General features: G+C 36.9%; 1 protein-coding gene and 1 pseudogene across 1 annotated transcript in view; both read left to right on the top strand.

Moving 5' to 3' along the window:
• FAM81B (family with sequence similarity 81 member B) overlaps positions 1–17,445 on the top strand; it is a 57,855-nt gene extending 40,410 nt beyond the window's left edge. The window contains 4 exon segments of the mRNA XM_032155911.2: positions 3,755–3,861; positions 13,558–13,693; positions 15,251–15,446; positions 17,153–17,445. Of these exon segments, the coding sequence (XP_032011802.1) occupies positions 3,755–3,861; positions 13,558–13,693; positions 15,251–15,446; positions 17,153–17,286 (573 nt within the window). The 3' untranslated portion in view covers positions 17,287–17,445.
• On the top strand, positions 5,217–7,642 carry LOC116470271 (RNA transcription, translation and transport factor protein-like; annotated as a pseudogene).
• Positions 17,446–23,082: the final 5,637 nt, after the last annotated feature.

The following is a 23,082-nucleotide window of genomic DNA, read 5'->3' as shown; positions in this document are numbered from 1 at the left end:
TCTCATTATTATTTCCTAGAAATTCTGCAATTGCATGTGGTATTTTCCCTTAAATAGTTAAGAGGAGCGTATTAGTCTGTTCTCACACTGCTGATAAAGACATACCCAAGACCGGGTAATTTATTTTTTTAAAGAAAGAGGTTTAATGGACTTATAGTTCCACATGGCTGGGGAGGCCTCACAGTCATGGTGAAAGGCGAAGGAGTAGCAAAGGCATGTTTTACATGGCGGCAGACAAGAGAAGTGCCAAGCAAATGGGGGAAACGTCCCATATAAAACCATCAGATCTCATGAGAACTCACTCACTATCATGAGAATAGCAGCATTGCAGGTAATTGCCCCCATGATTCAATTACCTCCTATGGGGTCCTTCCCATGACATGTAGGGATTATGGGAATTACCATTCAAGATGAGATTTGGATGGGGACACAGCCAAACCATATCAAGGAAGTTTTTTCCCCACCCTCTGAGTTAAGGACTTTTTGTTTTGTTATGCTGGTATTCATTTTTAGTTTCATCTCATTGTAGGTAAAAATTTTAATATATATAAGTTTTAGTTTTTGGAATATTTTGAGGATTGTTTTTGGTGGCTGGATAGTCCATTTTCATACATGTTCTAAAAAAAAAGTGTATTCTGTATTTTTAGGGCACAAAGTTCAATCAGTACTTACAGGGAATAACTTACTGGTTAAATCTTCTGATCCTTACTTATTTTTTAGTCTACTGCTGTCTTGGATTGAGAGGTGAATTAAAGTCTCCTCTGGTTATCAGACTTCCATTTCACCTATAATTTCAGTTTTGAGAATGTTTCTGCTATGTTATTTGGCTTACAGATATTCATAACTACTCTTTTTTCTTTCTTAATTTTAATGCTTAAGTTTCCTGTCTTCATATGTAGAGTAGAACAAACTTTGCCTATTACCTTTTCAAAAAACCAGCCCTTGGATTACACATCAATCCCCATACCTTTTGTTTTTATTCGTTTATTTTTAAAATCTTTGTTTCAATTGCTGCCTTAACAAATTACCATAAACATAATAGTTTAAAACAACACAAATGCATTATCTCATGCTTTCTGTAGGTCAAAATTTGGGAGGGGCTAGACTGGACCTTCAGGATCTCATAAGGCAGAAATCGAGGTGTCTGCAGAGTTGTGTTTCTTTGGGGAGGCTTTGGGAATGAATCCTGTTCAGGCTCATTCAAACTTTTGAATCCAGTTCCTTGCAGTTGTAGGCCTGAGGTCCTTGCAGGCTGTTAGCTGGGGATTGGTCCTTGCACCAGAGGCTGCCTACCTTCCTTCTTGTGTTTTCCATGTGGCCTTTCTCCAGCAACAGCAGGTCAAGTCCATCTCATGCTTCAAATCATTCCGACTTCACCTTCTGCTGCATCTCTCTCACACCAGCTGGAAAAACTTCTCTGCTTTTAGGAGCCCCTGTGATTAAGTTAGGCCCACTTGGATAATCCAGAATAATCTCCCTCTTTTACTTTAATTACACCTGCAAATCCCTTTTGCTCTACAGCATAGCTCCTTCACAGGTTTCAGACCGACGGCATGGACATCTTTGCGAGCCCATTCTGCCTCCCACAATTTGTCAATTTCTTCATCCTGCTTTCCTTTGATTAGGAATTTTTTATTCCTTTTAAACTTTGTGAAATGAATGATTCACTTACATTGCCTTATTCTTTCTTGTATAATTATGAAAATATTTAATGCCACAAATTTACCTCTGATTATATATTTGGCTGTGTCCTTTCGGTATGTAATGTTTCCATTATCTTCTCCTAAGTAAATTTGTAATTGCAGTGTTGATTTACTCTTCAGCACTTGTGTTAGTCCAGATCCTTTGAGAAGCAAATGCCATAAAGGAATTAGATGTGCAAGAAATTTATTGAGAGGAAAATTGATGAAGAAAAATTGGGAGGGAGACTATGACACAGGTCTGGTTTCTGTGAAAAAGATGGAGAAAGAAGGCTTTAGGATTGCAGTGCCATTCTAAGATTATTTCAGTAAGTTCCTTTGTTCCTTGAACAAAAGTCACCCATCAAAGGACTACTCAGACATTGGCTAGGAGCAGCCTGTAGAAAGCGTGGTCTGGACACTCGTGATGGATTTTGAGCACAGTAGTCACAGCCCTTGGCCAATTATGCTCCTTGCAGTAGGACATCTGAGAGGCACATTTTCATGTGAAACACTAAAATCAAGAGTGAGTTTTTTGTTGCTTTTTTTTTTTTTTTTTTTTTTTTTTTTTACTCAGGTGACTGGGTTTTTGTTCCTTTATGCTTCCTTATTAATTTCTAGTTTTAACACAGTGTAGAGTCATGGCCTGTGCTTTTCCTGCTTTTTGGAATAATTTGAGATTTTCTTAATGTTGCATATGTGCTTAGTTGTTGCAGATGCTTAGTGGGCACTGGGAAAAAATGAATGCTGTTTCCAAGTTACATGGTTTGGTATATAAATCTATTAAATACATTTCTAGTTTATACATTTTCCTGTATCATTATTTATAGTTTACTTACTTGACCAGTAAAGAGTCAAGAAAAGTCATTTAAAATCATTAATGTATTGTCTCTGTTTATCCTGAAAAGCTATTGCTTTTTTCCTCAATATATAAATATTCACAGCTTTCTATTTTCACAATGAGTTTTACTCTTCATCTATAAAGATGACCATCTTTGTCCCATTTTAAACGTGTTTTGCTTTAAGTGATATTTTACCTAACATTAATATTGCTCTGCTGCTTTATTTTCCTTTGCCTTTACCTATAATTGCTTATTATTATAATAAATTGCCTATTATTTTATTTCAAACATTTCCATCTTTAGTCTGCTTTAAGTGTATCTTTCTCCTGTAAATAGCCACTCAAGTGCTGTTGGTTGCCCACCCAACACTTACCTATTCAAATCCTTCCATTACTCCCCTCTTTCTTTCATAAGAACTCATTTTATTAAATGTCCACTCTCCTCCATATGACCATCTTTATTAGGAGCTGAATTCTGTTTGACCAAAGCCAATCATGTAGTTTCATTCTCCTTAGAAGTGACTAGTTTAGGCATGATTATGGGTTGCAATTATGCATCTATTTTTTAATCCAGTTCTTTTACATAAAGGAATTTTCTCAATGTTTCTGGCAATTTGAAAGTTGCTCTAATCTTAAATTCTAAAACTGGAATTTGTTTTTTTCTTATCCTTAAATGCCCTAAGTCATTTCATTTGGGATTCACTTGCGCTCGTGTCAGAATACTTTCTGGAAATCTTGGGCCAGTCATGTGTGTTTCCCTCAGAGCCTGATTGTGCATTTAAACATTTATTCAATAAGTATTTGTTGAGCATTTACCATTGATCACCTAATGTGCGCTGAGGATATGGTGGTAATAGCATACCATATCTTGTATTGTAACTGGAGACAATAGAGAAGTAGAAATATAATCAAATTAACAGACTAATAAACAAACTAATGGAAATAGCATGTTTTTATTATATCATTAGATGGCCTATGATCAAAAAGAATATTCTAGACAACAGAATGGAACACTCCCTATTATTCTTTCTTTGAAGATAGTGTAACTATAATACTCATTTGAACACAAGGCATTTTCAAGTACGATCATGCTTTAGGTTCAAGTCTGTTTCCCAGCTCCTTAAAGGAAAAAAGTATGTTAATCTGTTTCCCGGCTCCTTAAAGGAATAAAGTATATTGATGTGAATGCTGGTGGTTTTGTTCATATGCACAAACCCTCTTGTACTTTGACTAGGTGATGCAGCTCTTAGGAAAGATAGAAACTGCCAGTTCTGAGCAAACCTCAAATTTAAAGATGGTCCAGGGGGATTATCGTCACGAAATGAACATTTTGGAATTCAAGTAAGTGAATAGAAGATTTTTAATTCTGTTAAGTACATTACAAAGAGTTTTGCCTAATGAAAGCATTGGCATGAAGTAAAAACCTATCCCAGGAATTTGAACCTGGCCAAGAAATAAAGCAGTGAACTAACACAGAGAATATTCTACACTAAAGTAACTTATACAATATTTATAATAAAAGAAGTGTTATGAAGATTAATCTTGTCATTCACTGACTGCACAATATCTCAACTGAATTGACACAATCATTTTTACCCTTCCTGTAATTTTTACTTATTATCAATTGTATATTAAAATGTCTCAATGTAAAGCACTATGGAAAATAATTTCATTCCTCAAGATTATCAAATATTTTTAAAAACGATTTTGATACACAAGCTTTTCCTTTAAGATTCTTCCTAACATCCTCTATTTACTCCTTTACATTATTATTATTATTATTTTATTATTATTATTATTATTATTATTTTGAGACGGAGTCTCGCTCTGTTGCCCAGGCTGGAGTGCAGTGGCGTGATCTCTGCTCACTGCAAGCTCCACCTTCCGGGTTCACGCCATTCTCCTGCCTCAGCCTCCTGAGTAGCTGGGATTACAGGCATGTACCACGACACCCGGCTAATTTTGTATTTTTAGTAGAGACGGGGTTTCTCCGTGTTGAGGCTGGTCTCAAACTCCTGACCTCAGGTGATCCGCCCGCCTCAGCCTCCCAAAGTGCTGGGATTACAGGCGTGAGCCACCGCGCCTGGCCTACGTTATTTCTTTTTAAGACTGGTCTCTACCCCATCTTAAACTGAATTTTCCTCCACTCAATGGAGAAAGCAGTAAAGGAGACGGCTCCACAAATGTTCAAATTACTGGCTTCCTTATTATCAAATCTCCCTTTTTTTTTTTTAAATGATCATCATTTCCCAGGGTCATGGTGCAGGCAGAGGGAAATTCTAGTTACTTGGATACTATCATACTGTCCCTTATGCTCTTATTCTTTTTCCTCTATGTCTCACACCATTTGGGTTTAATGCCTTGATCAACTCCAGTATCCTGATAATACTCTACTTTCTCCAATTTTTCCCGTCTCTACTGTGTTTTATTAAATCTAAGTGCCATTGAATATAACATGCACCATTATAATTTTGTACCTGTAAGACATGAAGCTAACAATTAAACCATAGCATATCATCATTTTAAGCTATTTCTTGATTTTGGAGGTGTTAAAATGCGAAATATGTGTGTCTTACAAGTTGATGTAAAACAATTGTCCTCACTAAAACTTGGAGAAGTAGTTGTCGAGTAAACAGAAGATACTCATGTTCTTCATACTCTAAGAAAGCATTTCTACTTTCTTAAATTCTAGCACAATGAGGGTGTTCAGTGAATCGCTGTGTGATACTAGATCTAATACCTTCAGCTTGGAATTAAGACAAAGAAAACTGTCCAAAGGAAAAGTAGAAAAGTAACCTGTTTCTAGATATACAGATTAAGAATTGATTGTATAGGGAAGGGATGGGATTTATAAACTGAAATAGAAGGCTGACTTAAAGGGATGAGGTATATTAACAAGTGGAAAAGAGAGACAAAGGAAATGTTTGAGATCCAGGGCTAACTGCTGCATTACTGATGATGCTTATTTTTTCTGTCTTTGGTGTTGTGGGAATTTGGCTTATGGAAAGTCATCTGAGTAGTTAAATCTGAATCTGGACACTTTCATAACAATGTAAACTTGACTCTTTTTCTCACTTTAAATAATGAAGTCTTAACATTTCAGTAGTATTACAGTAGGTGGCAGTGAATCTATAAACCATGCTTTTCTCCAGGCAAATAATTCTAATAATTCATTTAGTTACCCAACTGACTTTTATATTTAAATTTTCTCCAATTTTAAAAATTAAAAATATGCATTAATTGTAAAAAAAAAAAAAAAAAACCAACAACAGTGAAAAAAGAGGTCATCATCTCAGCCTTCTGTTGTAATCAATATTAACACCAGGGATGTAGCCATCCTCAATTTCCTCCTTGTTAATATAAGCATATAACAGAGAAAGGATATGTATATATTATATGTATAGAGGAAGCATGGGTTTTAAAAATAATTTCTATACATATTACTCAATTATTTGATTTTTCTAGTACATCCTGGATATTTCTCCAGATCAGTAAATATTCTAAATTTTTATAGCTGTACAATCTTTTAACTTATATATGTGCCATAATTAATTCAACCATTTATCTTATTGCTGAATGGATTAGTTCTAGTTTAGGACTACCACAAAAAACAAAAAAAGGATTATGTGTATATCCTTAGATATCCTTAAATACTGGCACTTTTATTTCTATAGGCAAGCTTGCTAGGTTAAAGAGTATATATATATATTTTTTTAATTTTATAAATTTCTTTTTTAAAATGTTGTAGGGTTTTATACTTCCACTAGCAATGTATGAGAAGACCTTTCTCTACATTTTAACCAACAATGAATGTGTTCTCTTTTTAATACTGGCCAAAGGATGAAAAAAGCATCTGTTTTAATTTGCATTCCCTTTTACCATTTGAATTTTCTGTGAATTGCCCATTATTATTTATCAAATTTTGTATTGGGATTTCTGTCATTTTCTTATCAATTTGTAGGATTCTTTCACATTAGAGATATTAACCATTTGACTGAGATATGTATTGAAAATATATTTTGCTCAAAGAGAAAGTAAGACAGGGTTATTTCTTTTTTTAATCAGAGGACTTCTGTTTCAATCTAGTATATTGAATTTAGTTTTTAACAAGGTTAACTTTGAACAAAAATAAGTAGTTCCACTACTTTAAAAAAAAGTAAATTGCGGCTAATGTTAGGATTTTGAGGTACATATAAATTTAAAAATAAAGTAGATAATGTATAGAATTTGCTTTTTTTTTAAAGAAAGAACTTTCTCTGAATAAAGAGATTAACTTTAAATAAAAGTGTTTTAATAACGTCAAAGGTTAAGTTTAGTCAGGCACCATGGCACACACCTGTAGTGCCAGCTACCCATGAGGCTGAGGCAAGCAGGATCGCTTGAACCCAGGAGTTCGGGTTACAGTGAGCTATCATTGCACCACTGCATGCCAGCCTGGATGACAGAGCAAGACCTGTTCTCTACAAAAGTCTTTTAACAAAGGTTAAGGTTAACCTTTGTTTGGCTTGAAGACCAGAAAATTAGACACTACAAGATTGAAGACAGCTAATTTAAGAAACATCCACAGCAGTGACTGGCACAAGTTCTTTGAAAAGTGTCTCAGAGATGTTGACTGTCCTTTCAAGATTCAAGATCAACAAGAAGCTATTGACTGTTTAGCTGTTAGACTTGAATATGGAGATAATGCTGAAAAATACAAGGACTTAGTATCTGATTATGCAAAAACTGCTGACTATGCAACTAAAAATGCACAACCATTGATCAATTTGGACGTAAATAATCTTGATGTTAAGGCTGGTGTGAAGGCTAACCTGCTTCAGATTCAGTGTCATGACGATTACCTGGTAATGCCTAAGGCAATTCGAATTTGGCTCAGGAGCACCTGACAGGGTGCAGTTGCTAAGGCAAATCAAACAGAGGGTTTGCCTATTGCTTTAGACAAAATATTATTGATTTTGATGCAGGAGATGCGGTTCTTAATGAAGCTGCTCAAATTCTGCAATTCCTGCATATAGAAGAGCTCAGAGAGCTACAGACAAAAATTAATGAAGCCATAGTAGCTGTTCAGACAATTATTACTGATCCAAGGACAGACCACAGACTGGGAAAAGTTGGAAGATGAACACTTTAGGACTTCAGCTTCTCACCTATTTAGTACAACTGGGAACCATGTACACTTCTGGCATGTTTGGAAATCAAACGTCATATTTTAGGGGGAGGAATCCCAGAAAAGTGACTATGTTCTAGTGCTTTTTTCTTTAATAAAATTTAGGAAAGGAGGGGAAAAAGAAGAGCAGAGCTGCTGCAGGCCGGGGCCACCTTCACTCAGGATACCTCTGTGGTTACCAGATGTCAATCATGGAAAATGTGGGAGAGAAGAGAAGAGCAATACTCAAAAAGTTTCCCCGTGCCACACCTACTCGCAGGTGTCTTGGCAGGGAATCCAGGAGCAAATGCTTTCAAAACACCATGGTAATTCCATCTCCACCACCATCCTCATTAGTAAATTGAAACCAGAGACGATGGCTTTCATGTCACCTCACTTGCCAAGATACAATTAAAACCTGTCAAGACAGGTTGTCAAAATGATACCAGCGGCTAAAACATACAAAGAGCCTCGGCTTCCATAGCCACCATTCCTGACGGCCGAGCACCAGAAACAGCAGCCGAGGAACCTCAAACTTTACATGCGCATTTTTCAAAATTAAAACTATGCATCTGGCCGGGCACGATGGCTCACCCCTGTAATTCCAGCACTTTGGGAGGCCAAGGCGGGCAGATCATGAGGTCAAGAGATGGAGACCATCCTGGCCAACATAGTGAAACCCCGCCTCTACTAAAAATACAAAAATTAGCCGGGCGTGGTGGCAGGCGCCTGTAGTCCCAGCTACTCGGGAGGCTGAGGCAGGAGAATCGCTTGAACCCGGAAGGTGAAGGTTGCAGTGAGCAGAGATCGTGCCACTGCCCTCCAGCCTGGTGACAGAGTGAGACTCTGTATCTAAATAAATAAATAAATAAATAAATAAATAAATAAATAAATAAATAAATATAAATAAAACTATGTCTGCAAATTAAAAAAAAAAGGCTAAATAGGCAATCTTCCCATTTAGAAACGTTTACAAATTCAAGTTTAATGGTCAACTAACCTTATATTGAGCTTAAAAGCTACAATGTTTTCTGACAGTTTTCTAGTGAATTGCTGAGATTTTGGCACTGATCACTAGATCCGGCAAAGGCATGCATTGAACCCCTCCACTGTGCCGCCTCCTCAGAAGGATCATCCTCTGATCTTCTGCTAAGTAATGTCCTAAGCCTACTACTTAGTTCTTACACAGCAAGAGTCTTGGCCATCAGGAAACAAAGCTGTCTTTTAACAAGGGTTTGGCAGGGGCAGCACTTACCAGTCACTCCCTAGATAGCTCTTACTGCTGACGCTTGTTTAGTAGACAGTGATTTATAAGAAAAGAAAAAGTGTTTGGTCAATGAAGCAAATGCAAAACTCAAATAATATCATCCAACTTTGAAAACACTACGACAGTAGAAAGTTAATAATTACCCAGTACAGAGATATGTTGCATTCACCTTTGTATCTTTAGCACCCAACACATTGAAACAGAAGTAGAAGCCAATGAATGAATGAATGATTTTTGAGCACCTATATTATGTAAACTGTGTTTCAGAATATCCAAACATAATCCTTGCCACTTACAGTTGGGAAGAAAAAATGTAAGTGAAAAGCTAAACACAGGAAAAGTAAAAGTTAAGACAATGTTAAATGAGATGATATATCAATAGGCAGAAATAATAAATATAGCAGTTGTCATTTATGAATGCCTACCAACCACTAGCACTGAAGATACTCAATGCACCCAGCTCTGCAGGGTGGGTCTTATTTATCCCTATCTTAAAGATTAGGACATATAAAATCTTGGAGATTAATTTGCCCAAAATCACACAGCTAGAAAGTGTCCGACTCTAAAGCTCAAATTGTTTTGATGAATTCATGATGTTTCCATCTCACAATTCTGTCTATTGAAAACTAATTCTACCACAGAAATTTTTAAAAGGGAAAGACCACATTGACTTGGATGGCTGGGAAACAGGCTGCGAATGTATTGGGATTTGAACAATTTGGAATATCCAAGAAACAAAAGTCTTTCTATCAGAGTGGAGGCAGAATTGATTTTTAGTGTCACTAATTAGAAATCACATAACATTAAGAAGGAAGTAGTTTGAGAGTTCTACCTCTAGGTGTAAAGTTAGTAGAAAAACAGTATTTCTTGGAAATAATTTTTGGTTTCTAATGTGAAACTTAGAATCTTAGACTCAATCTCTAAAGAAATAATAGCATATGGTCTGTCTTAAGCTCTTTTTCAAATACGATTACAAAAATGAAAAATATCTTCTGTTGATCAGCAAATGAAAGGCCACTAATTCTTTTTACATTCACACTTGGTCAAAGCCCTATCTAAGTTCTTGAGAGCCTGCTAGTAGTAATAGTTTCCAAGAATTCAAAATCTTGGAAAAGTTCATTCAATAGATTTTTTTTTTAACACAAGACATTGGTTTTGGGACATAAGTGTACTGGCAAAACTGGCCTAGGATAGAGCTACATCCTCATTTCTGTATGTCATCCATGACCAAGGAAGGCAGACCCTGGCTGCCTTCACCACTAATCCCTCACTGCAGCTCTCTGCCTTGTGCTCTGCTATGTCTATAGATCTTCACTAAGCTTTCCTTCACTCTTTTGTAGCTTTCTCCCTTATAATTGTTCTCGGTATATACTTTAATTTGATTAAGTCAGCATAAACACTTAAAAATATAAAAACAACCAATAGTCCTCATCATCCTAGTGAGGTGTCTAGCTATAATTTAAATGTCTGACTTTTGTGTTTTGAGGAAAAGCAAAGAAAAAGCTCTATCTCATCACCTATCTATATACATCTAATAGAAATGCTCTTACACCTATTGAAACAGAAGATTTGGGATCTAAAATGTGAATGTAATCTAAGATAGATTCATACTGCTGAGATTTTTACTGTAAGTTCTGTAATTATTATGGCAAATCATGTCCATTATGTCTGGAAAAAGCTTATGCAAAGAAAAAGAGTTATACAAACCTTTATTTAACTTATTCTTTTCATCTTTCAAGGAGATTGCTGTTTCAAAAATGCTTTCAAATTTTAATAAACTACTAACAGAGTCCAACTTCTGAGTGTTACTAGGAAAATTAATCCCCAACTGCAAGCAAATCTTGTAGTAAAAGGATAAGTAGTAATTCATTCTTTATGGCTTTAATTTCAGAATTTCAATTACTGATCTGCCCTTCCAGAGATATTACATGGGCATACTTAATGTTTCCTTGGTTTTCAGAGGGATGTTAATATTGTATTAGTGATAAAAGAGTAAATGCTCTCATTTATTTGTTATACAGTAAAGGTGAGCACTGAAGGCTGGATTCTCAATTGTAAAGCTATCTCTTGATTATCTGGGGATTTACTGGCCCCCTTAACTATGACTATTAATTAATACTTCCATCAGAGACAGGGAGAGGAAGATGAAAACCAAAGCAGATTAGATTTCTAAATAGCTTGACAAATCTATGATTTGTTGTTTGTCAGCAATGCTAATTAAAGATACTTAATGAGAAAGAATGTTCATTTAGCCAACTATTTATTGAGCACTTACTATATTCCAGGCATTGTTCTCAGCCATGAACAGTGCAAAATTCTTGCTTTCATGGAGCTTAAGTTTTAGTGGAGGAGATAGAACACAAATTAGTGTACGTCAGATAGTGATGAGAATTTTGGAGAAAAATTAAGTAGGGTAAGAGAATAAGAAGTTTCAAATAAGGAGAAAGACTTCTATTTTTTAAGGTGGTGTATGAATGTAAATCTGAATGAAATTAGGGCAGGAGCCAATGGATATTCTGAGGAAGAGTATTCCAGATAGAGAAAACAATTGGCTAAAATGAGGGAGTCTGCATATCCAGTGGGTGGGCTTATTTGTCTGAGATCCAGTTCAGACAAATTGGTTAACAGCTGTTAACCAATAGCACAGGTGATTGGGAGTCGTGATTAGACTAAGAACACGAATAGAAACCAACTCCACCTTCTTCAGTGTTGAGGTACTCAACAGTCAATCAAGATATGCCTCACATCTATGTGAAAAATATCACTCTGTGTCAAAAATAATGAGAGAATTCAGAGGACGAAGATCAGAATTTAGCTATTTGACTGTAACTAATATAACTATTGGAAAATTAACTTACATTTCCCATTCCTTGGTTTCATCATCTAAGTCAGGTTTCCTCAACGTTGGCACTATTGGTGTTTGGCTGGATCATTCTTTGTTGTGGCTCTCTCCTATGCATTGTAAGATGTTTAGCAGCATCTCTAGTGTCTACCCACTAGATGCCAGTAACACCTCTCAGTTGTGACAACCAAAATTGTCTCCAGATGTTACCAAACGTCTCCCGGGGCAAGAAGGTGGGAGGGAGTAATTGCCCCCAGTTGAAAGCTATTAGCCTAAAAATAATGATTTCACAGATCTCGTATTTTCTAATAATTAGCCCAAACACTTTTTCCAAAGAGCAACAGAGGCATATACATGGAGTGTATGTCCAGCATGACTTAATCAATTAATTTCCAATGATAAACATCACAAACTAAATTATATGCATACAATTTTGTCTGAAAACATCAGAGCAATTATTACTTTAACTGTCTGTACCATACATTATAAGACAGTCTGAATATTTTCAATAACAAACATTGTTCTTGCCAGTCTAACAGTTTTACTTATTCTAAAAGGGAATTTGAAGCCAACATCTTATCATGAGCAAGTCACATGCAGAAAACACACACAGAAACCACTCACAAGTCCCCATCCCTCATCCTGCCTCTTCCCAGTCCCATATCTCATTTAATTCAGATTGGATTCCCCTCTCTCCTCAAACCCTTGGCCACTCTACAGTGACTTCTCAACTGATAATATATGATTCCAACCCTTTTATCCACTTCCATTTTTAAAAATCCCTCATTCTCTGTTATTTAATACTTCTATGGTGCATCATCTTGATAGGTCCCATAGGTACCTTCCTGTACCTCTATTACTTCTGCTTTTGCCCCATATGAGTAATTCAGGGCCTCTTTAAACGCCCCCTAAAAAAAAAAATCCACTCACACAGACTCATTGGTAGCAATGGGGACTTTATGGAAGATTTTGCCTGAGACAAAGGCAAACTAAAGTCCCCCTTGGTGCATTCCCTAGGTTCTCTGGGGGCTTTTCCCCTCCACTCTCCTGCCTCTGACCTTTCTCTCCTCTGCTAGACAATGCAGGTCCTCTCTGCCCCTGCTCCTCTCCCAGCCACATACTGGCACTTAGCAGGAGTCAGCAAACTATCACCCTTAGCCACATTTACCCACAGCTAAGAATGGTTTCTATGCATTCTAATAATTAAAGAGTTCTATTTCGTGATGTGAATATTACATAAAGTTTGATTAGACTATAACCATACTCATTTCTTTACATATTATCTGTGGCTGCTTTCCCACTGCAATGGAGCATTGAGTGGTTGCAACAGAGACTATATGGCCCACGATGCCTGAAATGTTTACTATCTGGCCTTTGACAGACAACTCCTAGCATGAGTAATAATCCCCACCCCAAGGGAACTTATCAAAGTATTTCCTCCACACACAACCAGTGAGCCCGAGGCCATGAGAGGAATTCTGCATGGATAACACCACATTTCAGTGTGGCTGTGGCTAGCTCCTAGCTGGCAGTGCTCCTGTCACTGTGTGTATGTATTTTAGGGCATGTAGAGGGGGTGTTAACAGTAGCTGGACTGAACTCAAGCTCAGGATGGGAACCCAAAGTGTACTTACCTTGCCTCTGGCACCTCCCACATCACCCCACGAATACTTGGCTAGGCACACTGAGTCTCATCACCTCAAAAAACTGCAGACTTTTTCAATACTAATTTTTTATGTTTAAATTCACTTGTTAAAATGAAACAAAACATTTTTCCCTTAGATTTCATTCACTTTCAAGTAATCTGTATGAAGAAGTCGAGAATAATAAAAAATGGACAGAAAACCAATTTCTCAAATATAGAAAAGACCACCTGGGCCATATAAATGAATGTCTGAAGGTGCTACAGGAGAAACTGGTGAGGAGTTCTGTTATTTTGTGAGGTAAACACCTGCATGGTCCTTGTTAGCAGTGAGTAAAGGTCTGGGAATTTGTACTTCAACATTTACGGTAATCTTCACTGCTTCAGTAACTTTTTTTTTAAGCACAATAGGAGTCCAGAGGCCTGTCTTCTGGTCCTGTTTGCTACTCCCCAACTCTGCAAACCTGTGTTTCTCAGAGTGTGCTCTACCTGTACCAAAAGAATCTGAAGAGGTTTTTTTAAAAAAAATAGATTGCCACCCCAGACCCAGGGAGTCTGACTCTCTGGGGGCCACCCCTGGGAATCAGTGGTTAAAGGCACACTCCCTGGGTGATGTGCAGACAAGTCATTGGACTTTTCTGGAGATCTGTTAGTAGATTAAAGGTTTTCAAAACTCTTTTTTCAGATCAGACTATGTAAAGACAGCCCCAAGCTTTGGGGCGAGGCTACCAAGGTATATGAGAAATATACTTATTTCAGGGGTCCCCTCTCCCACTGCAACCAGCACATCTTACCCAATGGGAAGGGCAGCACAGCGCCATCACTGTGGCCAATGGCTGCCAGTCCTGCAGGTGACTAAAGTAAGATGTTTTGAGAACTTAGGTAGAGAGACTTTAGGCAGAGGCAGCTCAGGAAATAATGTCCCCAGCTCCAACCTGAGTTTGTAAACAGCTGATAGAGTTACAAAGGAGTCCAAGAGTTGGAGATAAACACAAAGCTTTATCACTGGAAAGGCTATCGAAGTATGTGTGGTAAGATCACAGCTGCCAAGTGGGGCTGCTAGCCCTTCACTCCTGAATTAGGCAGATTCCTTTACCAGTTATAGGCAGCATTAGGTAACCGTAGGGTCATTGTGCAGGCAGAAACCTCCCACCGTAAGGAACACAGAGACTGGAATCCACCAACTCTTATTCCTGAGGCAAATGGGGCCAAAGAGAGGAGAACCAAAGGGGTCATACCTGCCATGCCCAGTTCCTGCTCCCAGATTCCCTGTAGAGAAGTGAGGAGAAAAGCGGCTGATTCTCCTAAGGCTGCCTCTGCAGTCCCTACCTTGGTTGCACATTAGAATCACCTGGAGAGTGCTTAAATCCTATCAGTGCTTCAGCTCCATCACAGACCAATTAAATCAGAATTCCTGGGGCTGGGGTATGGTCCAGGTGATTTTAATAAACGACTGGAATGGCGAGTCACTATTCTAGCTGAAGTCTGTCCACATGGAGGTATGAAATTTGAAGGAATATGTCCAAGAAACTCAGGAAAAGCAGTATCTAAAATGTTTTTGAATATTAGACTTAAACGCCAAATTCTCAAGGCATTTGGGCCACGCTACAGACCTTTTCTTTTATCCCATAACATGTTGAATTCCAGAAACTACAAAGGAACAGGGCCAAAGGGATTAACTCTTATACTTATGAACACAGTTTTAGATACAAAGGAACTTGGTTTCAATTTTCATGCTTAACATAGAAAAATGAATGTTAAAAATATTTTCTCTAAGCTGAAAGATAAATCCATGTACGTTTCTGAAGTTTTATCCCATAATCTCTTTTACAGGAAAAGTCTGAAAATAAAATGGAAGAAAAACTGCTGCAGCTTTCAAGCAAAGTAGAGAATTTCATTAACACACAGAAACAGGAAACACAACTAAGTAAAGTAAAGCATACAGAAAATAAATTGTCCAAAAAGATGGAACAAATGGAAAAGCAGATCTGGGGTGAATTAGAGACAATGCAGAATGAATATCAATCAGGTGAGCAGATACCTTTTATTAAGTAAAGAATATCTGTCCTTTCCTGTTCAATCCCTCAGTCTCCCACTTTGAGCTAATGGCCAGGGATCAATCTTGTCATTAGTGACATCGTTATGTATTTAATCCACTTTTTAAAATATCCTATAGAATATGAGTATTATACTGGAAGGCATAGAAATAAATTAACTTTCTACAATTACACTTGGCAATGTCACAGGCCTGCCATTGGTGTGAGTTTTTTTTTTTTTTTTTTTTTTTTTTACTAAGATCATGGAATTTTTACTAATTCATGGAATTGTCAGACTTGGAAAATCCTTGGACATACCCAAGACGTGACTTGTGGGTATGTTATGAAATTAAGAGCCTAAATCAAATGCCCTTCTCATTGAACTACAAGTAATGAGCTTGGACAGATGTCAGACTGGAGACCTGACCTTTAGAAGTGAGAAAGAGGGATGAATTAGCAGAGTCCAGTATAATGACTGCTTTTCTTTTAAAGAAGCTAATGGCAGCAGTGTCAAGCTGAGCTAACATCAAAGAGGATTAATTTGAAAGGCTCATCTAATTTCTCAAAGGGAAGCACATGGGATAGGTGCTGTGGAGCAGCCATCTGCCTTGAGTCATAATTCTGAGGGAATTACCAGGACTCAGAAGAGTTTCTTTACTAGAGAAAGTCCCAAGTAATTTTTTTTTCTTTTGTCTTCTAGATCTCAGAAAAATTCATGTGTAAATTCTACCAAATTTGGTCCTGTATAGAGATACCTTGGAGGTGCCTTGGGAGGACATGATGGTCTCAGTCTGCCAGATGTTCCTGGCATATAAGTAGAATTTGCTGCCTGGAAATTCAACCTTCACAATACACCCCTCCCACCGTCATATCAAAATAATGAATTATCTGGCCAGGAATCATGTCCCAAACTTAATTGGCCCTTCTTTTAAAGGCTCTGCTTTCTGTTTAACTATCAGAGGTTTAATTTTACTTATTCCATTAGTAAAACTTCAGGGTGAACCGAAAAAGAATTTACCATCTGCAAGTTCTTTCATTTTACTAATGAGGAGGAGTTCTAGAAAGGGGGAAATTCAAATTAATGGTTTGCTGCTTTATGCCTTTAATAAAAATGTATTGAGAAACGACTCTGTGGAAGGCCCCAGTGAATAACAAATGGGTTGTGCCCTAAGGCCTTGAGGTTTGATAGGTCTGTGGTCATGAGTGACTAGACCTGCGTAAGAGAGATACAAAGTGCCAGGAGGGAGGAGGGCAGCAGGGTGCCGCTGTTAGGTCCCTCAGACAGGCTACTTTCAGAGAAGTTTTAAAATCTCATCTGTGATCTTTACCTTCAATTTGGTAACAAGACTGAAAAAAAAAAAATCACACAAGTCTCTTGTCAAAGCATTCAGAAAGAATAAAATATTTTAAATTTCTCTCACAATATAGAATTATGCAATATATTTGGGGAGAGGAGGAGAAAAATAATTAAATTTCACAATGAAACCAGATAACCAGATATAAGTTGAAACACTATTGTGAATGGATCTTCATGACATACAAGAAATATATTATGTACAATTTTAGGCTGGTCTTAATAGAATTTAATGCCCTTGGAACTAAATGATAATCAATTATGGCAGGACTGCCGATTAGCAACTTTTTTTTAAAAAGCTCTAATGCATTGTTTAAGTGTACCTATTCTTTTACCCTCTTACAGGATTTAAATCAATTCATGACTCTCTCAGCTCCCTCCAACAAATACAGAAAACAAAGATGGATTTAGAGAAATATAAAGTACAGAAAGACCTAAAGAAATTACAGCACAAGATAGTGGAACTCCAGGAAGTATAAACCTTTTCAGTCATCTTCTTTTTCACCAGCCAATGGAGTGATTTGTTGGAAAAAGTTCTGAAAAAGAAAGTTACTATCTCTGGGATGTTTACTGCTTCTAATGTCTCCTTTTAAGGAGATGAATGTACCAGAAAAATAATAAAGCAAAGAAGCTTTGGATGTCTTGAATTTATTAATGAAAAAACTAAGAAATTTCTTTATATATCCGCCTTTATATATATATATATATATATATATATATATATATATATATATATACACACCTACAAATAACGAAAGAGGAATCTACATAAGGTACATGAGTGAAGTAGGCCAGCTGTAATTACATTAAAGAATGACAAGAGCTCTGGCAAATTGGAGAGCACTTACTCTGTCTAAAAATAATAGCTACTATGTAGTGACAGTTCATGACTAACATATATATATAATCCATTATTATCCAAAATTCCATTTTTCAAGAGAAATTCCTCCATTTTTAAGCTTTAGCAACTAGTTCAAAATAATTCTCAAACTATGTGAGACATGCCTGTGGAGCAGATATGACCTAATGGTCAGTTTGCAACTTCTAATCTCAATGTTTGCAGCAAGTCTAACTTATGCATATTTAAAATGTTTCCCTTGTACTCAATATGTACCAGAATTATAAGCAATTCAGAGCCAAACCATGCAAAATAAGAGAATACAACAGTTTCCATGAAAACCTATCCAACATAATTTGACCTAGGTGCTAAATTCAGAAGTACTTCAAAAATGCTAGTTTCCTATACAATTAAAAATTGTCGGCCAGGTGCGGTGGCTTACACTTGTAATCCTAGCACTTTGGGAGGCTGAGGTGGGTGGATCACCTGAGGTCAGGAGTTTGAGACCAGCCTGGCCAACATGGTGAAACCCCGTCTCTACTAATAACACAAAAATTAGCCAGGTGTGGTGGCGTGCGCCTGTAATACCAGCTACTCGGGAGGCTGAGGCAGGAGAATTTTGAACCCTGGAGGCAGAGGCTGCAGTGAGCCAAGATCATGCCATTTCACTCCAGTCTGGGAGACAAGAGCGAAACTCTGTCTCAAAAAAAAATAGTCTAACTTTTCTAGATATAAATATTAAATATAGAGCCTAATATTGAACAGTAAATTCATGAAAAATAAAAACGAACTATTCAGGATATGCACTCTGCTATATCAAGGACTAATTTCTAATCACAGAACTTTTGTAAGCTTGGCAATGGGACCTTTGCTTCCGACTTAGGCTCCTTCCTTGGCTTAGGGAAGAAAAGTGACAACTTCCTCCCCTAATACAGAGCAAGTTTACCTTCTGAGTTAATTTTTGACTAATGCTCACTTCTGTAATTTTTTAAATGTATAAAACATCTCCTTTTATTGCTATTAATAACCCACATGCAGCATCATTGAGTCTATAATTGAAGGAATTTTCATAGCAGAATTTCATGTAAGAGTTTAAAATGCAGTATGTTCAGTGATGATATGGTATCCAATGAAAAAGTAATAAATATTAAAATAATGCAATAGTAAGTGTCCTTTGTAACCAAGTATCATGCTAAGACAAAGGGCTAATATCCCAAGTAATCCCAAATAACTCTTACAAGTAAATAAGAATATAATCAATTTTTTTTCAAAATGGGCAAAGGATATGAACAGGCAAGCCACAGAAGAATATAATAATATGAAGGTATGAGAAGATGTCCAACTTTACTGTTAAATAAATAAAAATTAAAGAAACCCTTAGCTACTATTTTCAAGACTGGCAAAGATTAAAGTGATTGATAATATTGGGCTGGCAAGGGTGGAGAAAAAGTGCACTCTCATACATTATTGGCGTGTCTATAAATTGGTACAATGATTTAGATGGCAATTTGAAAACATCTGTTAACATTTTTAAATGTAAATATCTTTTGATCCTGCAATCCGTGGCTAAAATTTATATTACAGGGGGAAAAAAACTCCCAAAGTTTGCAAAGATATATGAACAAGAATGCTCATTATAGCATCATTTGTTATAGTAAAAAAAAAAAAAAAAAAAGGAAAAGAAACACCAAAACCAGAAAACACCCAAATATAAGGAATTGATTGACTAAATGGTATTAACCAGACCACTCCCCCCTCCACCCAATGCTGGACAGCCCTTTAAAAAGAACACAGAAAGATGTCCAAGATACACTGTTAGGTGAAAAAGACAAGTTTAAAAGCAATATGGATATGATCCACTTTTGTCAAAAACTGTTTTAACTAAGTTAAACATAATATGCATATACTGTATGCCAAAAAAGGTAAGAATTTACAACAAACTTAGTAGATTCTATTTTTAAAAAAACTTCTGTTTTCTACATTAAGGATTTATGAGAGCTTTTATATTTTTGTATAATATTTTTGTTTCTACTAAAATATTTTATAAAAACAACAACAAATATAATAGGCTGAAAGAATAACTCTTTGTAATGAACTAAATAAATGATTGTAGGGAGGGTTAAATTAGGAATTACTATAGACTAAGAGTCAAGTCGTCTCACTCCCTTTTTGCTATGCAGACATGGCTACAAAAGCAGAGAGGATACACAGCAACTGAAAAAAAAATATATTTTCTCCTTGTTCTAAATGTTCTAAACTAATTAATGTTCTAAAATGTTCTAACTTAGATTGTAGTTCAAATAATAGTGTAAAATCAGGGCAAAAGTTTTCCCAGAATAGATCTTTCATCGCCATTGGCCAGGACAGTAACATGTGGGGCAGTAGATCAAAGGATCAAAGAATCCTCTATCACCACTCTTCTACTTGGGATGCCAAATTGAGGTGTTCACGGGTTTGCACAGACTCTAGATAGTCAAAGAACTCTGCTCATTGAGCAGGTGGACCCAGGTTTCTCAGAGTCTAAAGCTTATGATGTTTCAGTTTGTTATTGATGTACTGTCCTGATGCCAGATGAGTTAGCACAGAAGTCTATAAGAATATTCCTGGAAGCCACTGCTAATCAGGACAGCTAGTAGTAACTCCACACAGAAGTGACTGTGAACAACATGAATATATCCCTGTAATCCAGATGTATCCCCAACTCCTCTTTGTCCACAGCCACTCCAGCACCACCCGACATCAAGAGAAGTGGGAGTGAAAAGAGGCAGTGGTCTTAATCAGTGGTATTCATCAATTATGTTTAAAATGTCTTACTTCTGTAAATTTGACAATGATCTTGTAAATACATGGCTAGAGCTCATGCAAGCAGGAGCCCCTGAAGCTTAAGAGCCATTGTTTCACAGTAAATTCACCTCTATTCAAGGAACCAGTGGAGCACTAGGCCTCCCTCCCCTTGCATTTATTTTGACAGAAATCCAAAAAGATAAATAAAACTATCCTCCTAAAGAAGCTCGATATACATGGCACTTTATTCCGTATCAAACAATATTACTTAATCCTTTGGGAAATGTCAGACTTCTCTTCCCACAAATGTAGGATGATTGAGCACTGGAGAATCTGCAATCCAGATCCATGGTACAGACTTGAGGCATATGTTAAGACATTCTTAGGTAGTTTTTACTTTAAGTATAAACACCATTCAAACAGTCTTGGATAGTTAAGGGTCCTGCTGTCCTTAAATTTCCTGTTGTTTCCTTCCTATTATCAACACCTGCTCTTAGAAAACATAGGAGAAAAGCCCCTTGACATTAGTTTTGACAATGACTTTTTGGATATAACACCAAAAGCACAGGCAACAAAAGTAAACAAGTGAGATTACATCAAATTAAAAAGTTTCTGCACAGCAAAGGAAACAATTAGCAAAATGAAAGAACCTATGAAATGGTAGAAAATATTTGCAAACCATATATCTGATGGGGAACTAGTATTCAAAAACATATAAGGAACTCAACAACTCAATAGCCAAAAACGCAGATAACCTGATTAAAAAATGGGCAAAGGACCTGAATAGACGTTTTTCCAAGAAGATATACAAATAGCCAACAGATATATAAAAACTCAAATGATAACAGGTGTTGGTGAGGATGTAGAGAAAAGGGAACCCTCGTGCACCGCATGTGGGACTGTAAATTGGCACAGCCATTAGGGAAAACAATATGGAGGCTGTTCAAAAAAACTAAAAATAAAACTATCACATGATCCTGCAATCCCACTTCTGGAAAATAAAGTGAAAACAGTATGTCAAACAGATATTTGCACCGTATGTTCACTGCAGCATTATTCACAATAGTCAAGATGTGGAAACCACCTGACAGATGAATGGATAAACTGTCATCTATGTATATACATATATATATAATTCAAGCTTACAAAAGAAGGAAATCTTGCCATTTGTGACAACATGAGTGAACTTAGAGGGCATTATGCTAAGTGAAATAAGCTAGGTATAGAAAGCTAAATACTGCACAAATTCACTTATATGTGGAATCTCTTTAGAAATAAATGAAGAACAGAACAGTAGTTGCCAGAACTCATAGAAATAAACAGAGAATAGAACAGTAGTTGCCAGGGGCTGGGAGCTGAGGCAAATGGAAGATTTCAGTCAAAGGATACAAATTTTAAAGTTAAAATGAATAAATTCTGGAGATCGAATGTACAGCATGGTGATCATACTTAACAATGCACTGTCAATTTGAAATTTGCTGAGAGACCTTCAGTGTTCTTACCACACACACAAAAATGGTAACTATGTGAGGTGATATGTTAATTAGCTTGACTGAGGTATCACAATGTATATTAAAACTCACATTGTACATCTAACATATGTAGAATAAAAAATTTTAAACTTGCTCTTTGGGGAAAAACCATATGAAATTATTCATACTGAGGACTAGATGGTCATGTTCAAAGTGTTTTACTTCTGCACTAAAAATTAAGGACAAATCCCTCCCCGTCTGCCACACAGGTAACTGCTTTCTCAGTCCCATTGTGAGGTATATACGCTCGCCATCTGTTAGTTAGGAGAGCAGTAAGGCCCAAGACCTTGGTCAAAGAAACAGCATTCCCAGAGTACTCTAGACACCAGCAGCCCTCCCGTCTTCTAATTTTCCAAACATAGACTCCCTTCCATTGGCTTCACCCATAGTAGCAGCAAGTAGCATCCCAAAACACCAAAAAGGAAAAATTTGATCTATAGTACACCCACCCACACACACACACACACACAGTGCACATTGTTGCCTTACAAAGGGGATCTCCAAACTTTTTGTGAAGTATTACTTTTTCTATCTTTCCAGCTTCCATACATCCATGAGCTAGCCACTGTGGATACAATATTGAACAACCTAAACACAAACCCTGCCCTTAGGGAATTTATAGTCTAGTGGAAAAGACCAACAATTAAAACTGCAAATACATGGGAAAGTAGAGTATAATGGGAGAACCAGGGAGAGGAAACACATTCCCTGTGTTTACCAGAAACACAGAGAATCAGGTAGAGGGGTCTTCCAGAAGAAGGAATATCTAAACTGAGACCTCCAATGTATAAGCAGACATGAGTCAAGGGAAAGAGGCTTGATTGGTAGAGGTGAGGGCTCAGGCAGATTGATCAGCCTGAGCAAAGGCCTGGAGGCCAAAAGAGAATGGGATATATGCCAGAAATTGCAAGAAGCTCACTAAGTGTAGGTCAGAGCCTACGCTGTGTGTTAGGGGAGGTGAGTAGTGAGATAGAAAGCTGCAGAAGTTAGGGAAAGTGGGGTGCCTAATCACAAAAGACTTTGTAACTCATATTGAGAAACTTGGGCTTTATCTTAAGGATCCAGAGTAGCCTTTAAAAGATCTTAAATAGGAGAGTGACAGATTTGCATTTTATAGAAAG

This window comes from Hylobates moloch, unplaced genomic scaffold, assembly GCF_009828535.3.
Source record: "Hylobates moloch isolate HMO894 unplaced genomic scaffold, HMol_V3 SCAFFOLD_6, whole genome shotgun sequence".
NCBI classification, from domain to species: domain Eukaryota; kingdom Metazoa; phylum Chordata; class Mammalia; order Primates; family Hylobatidae; genus Hylobates; species Hylobates moloch.
Note: the sequence above shows the minus strand (reverse complement) of the source record. Positions and strands in the feature narration are given on the sequence as shown.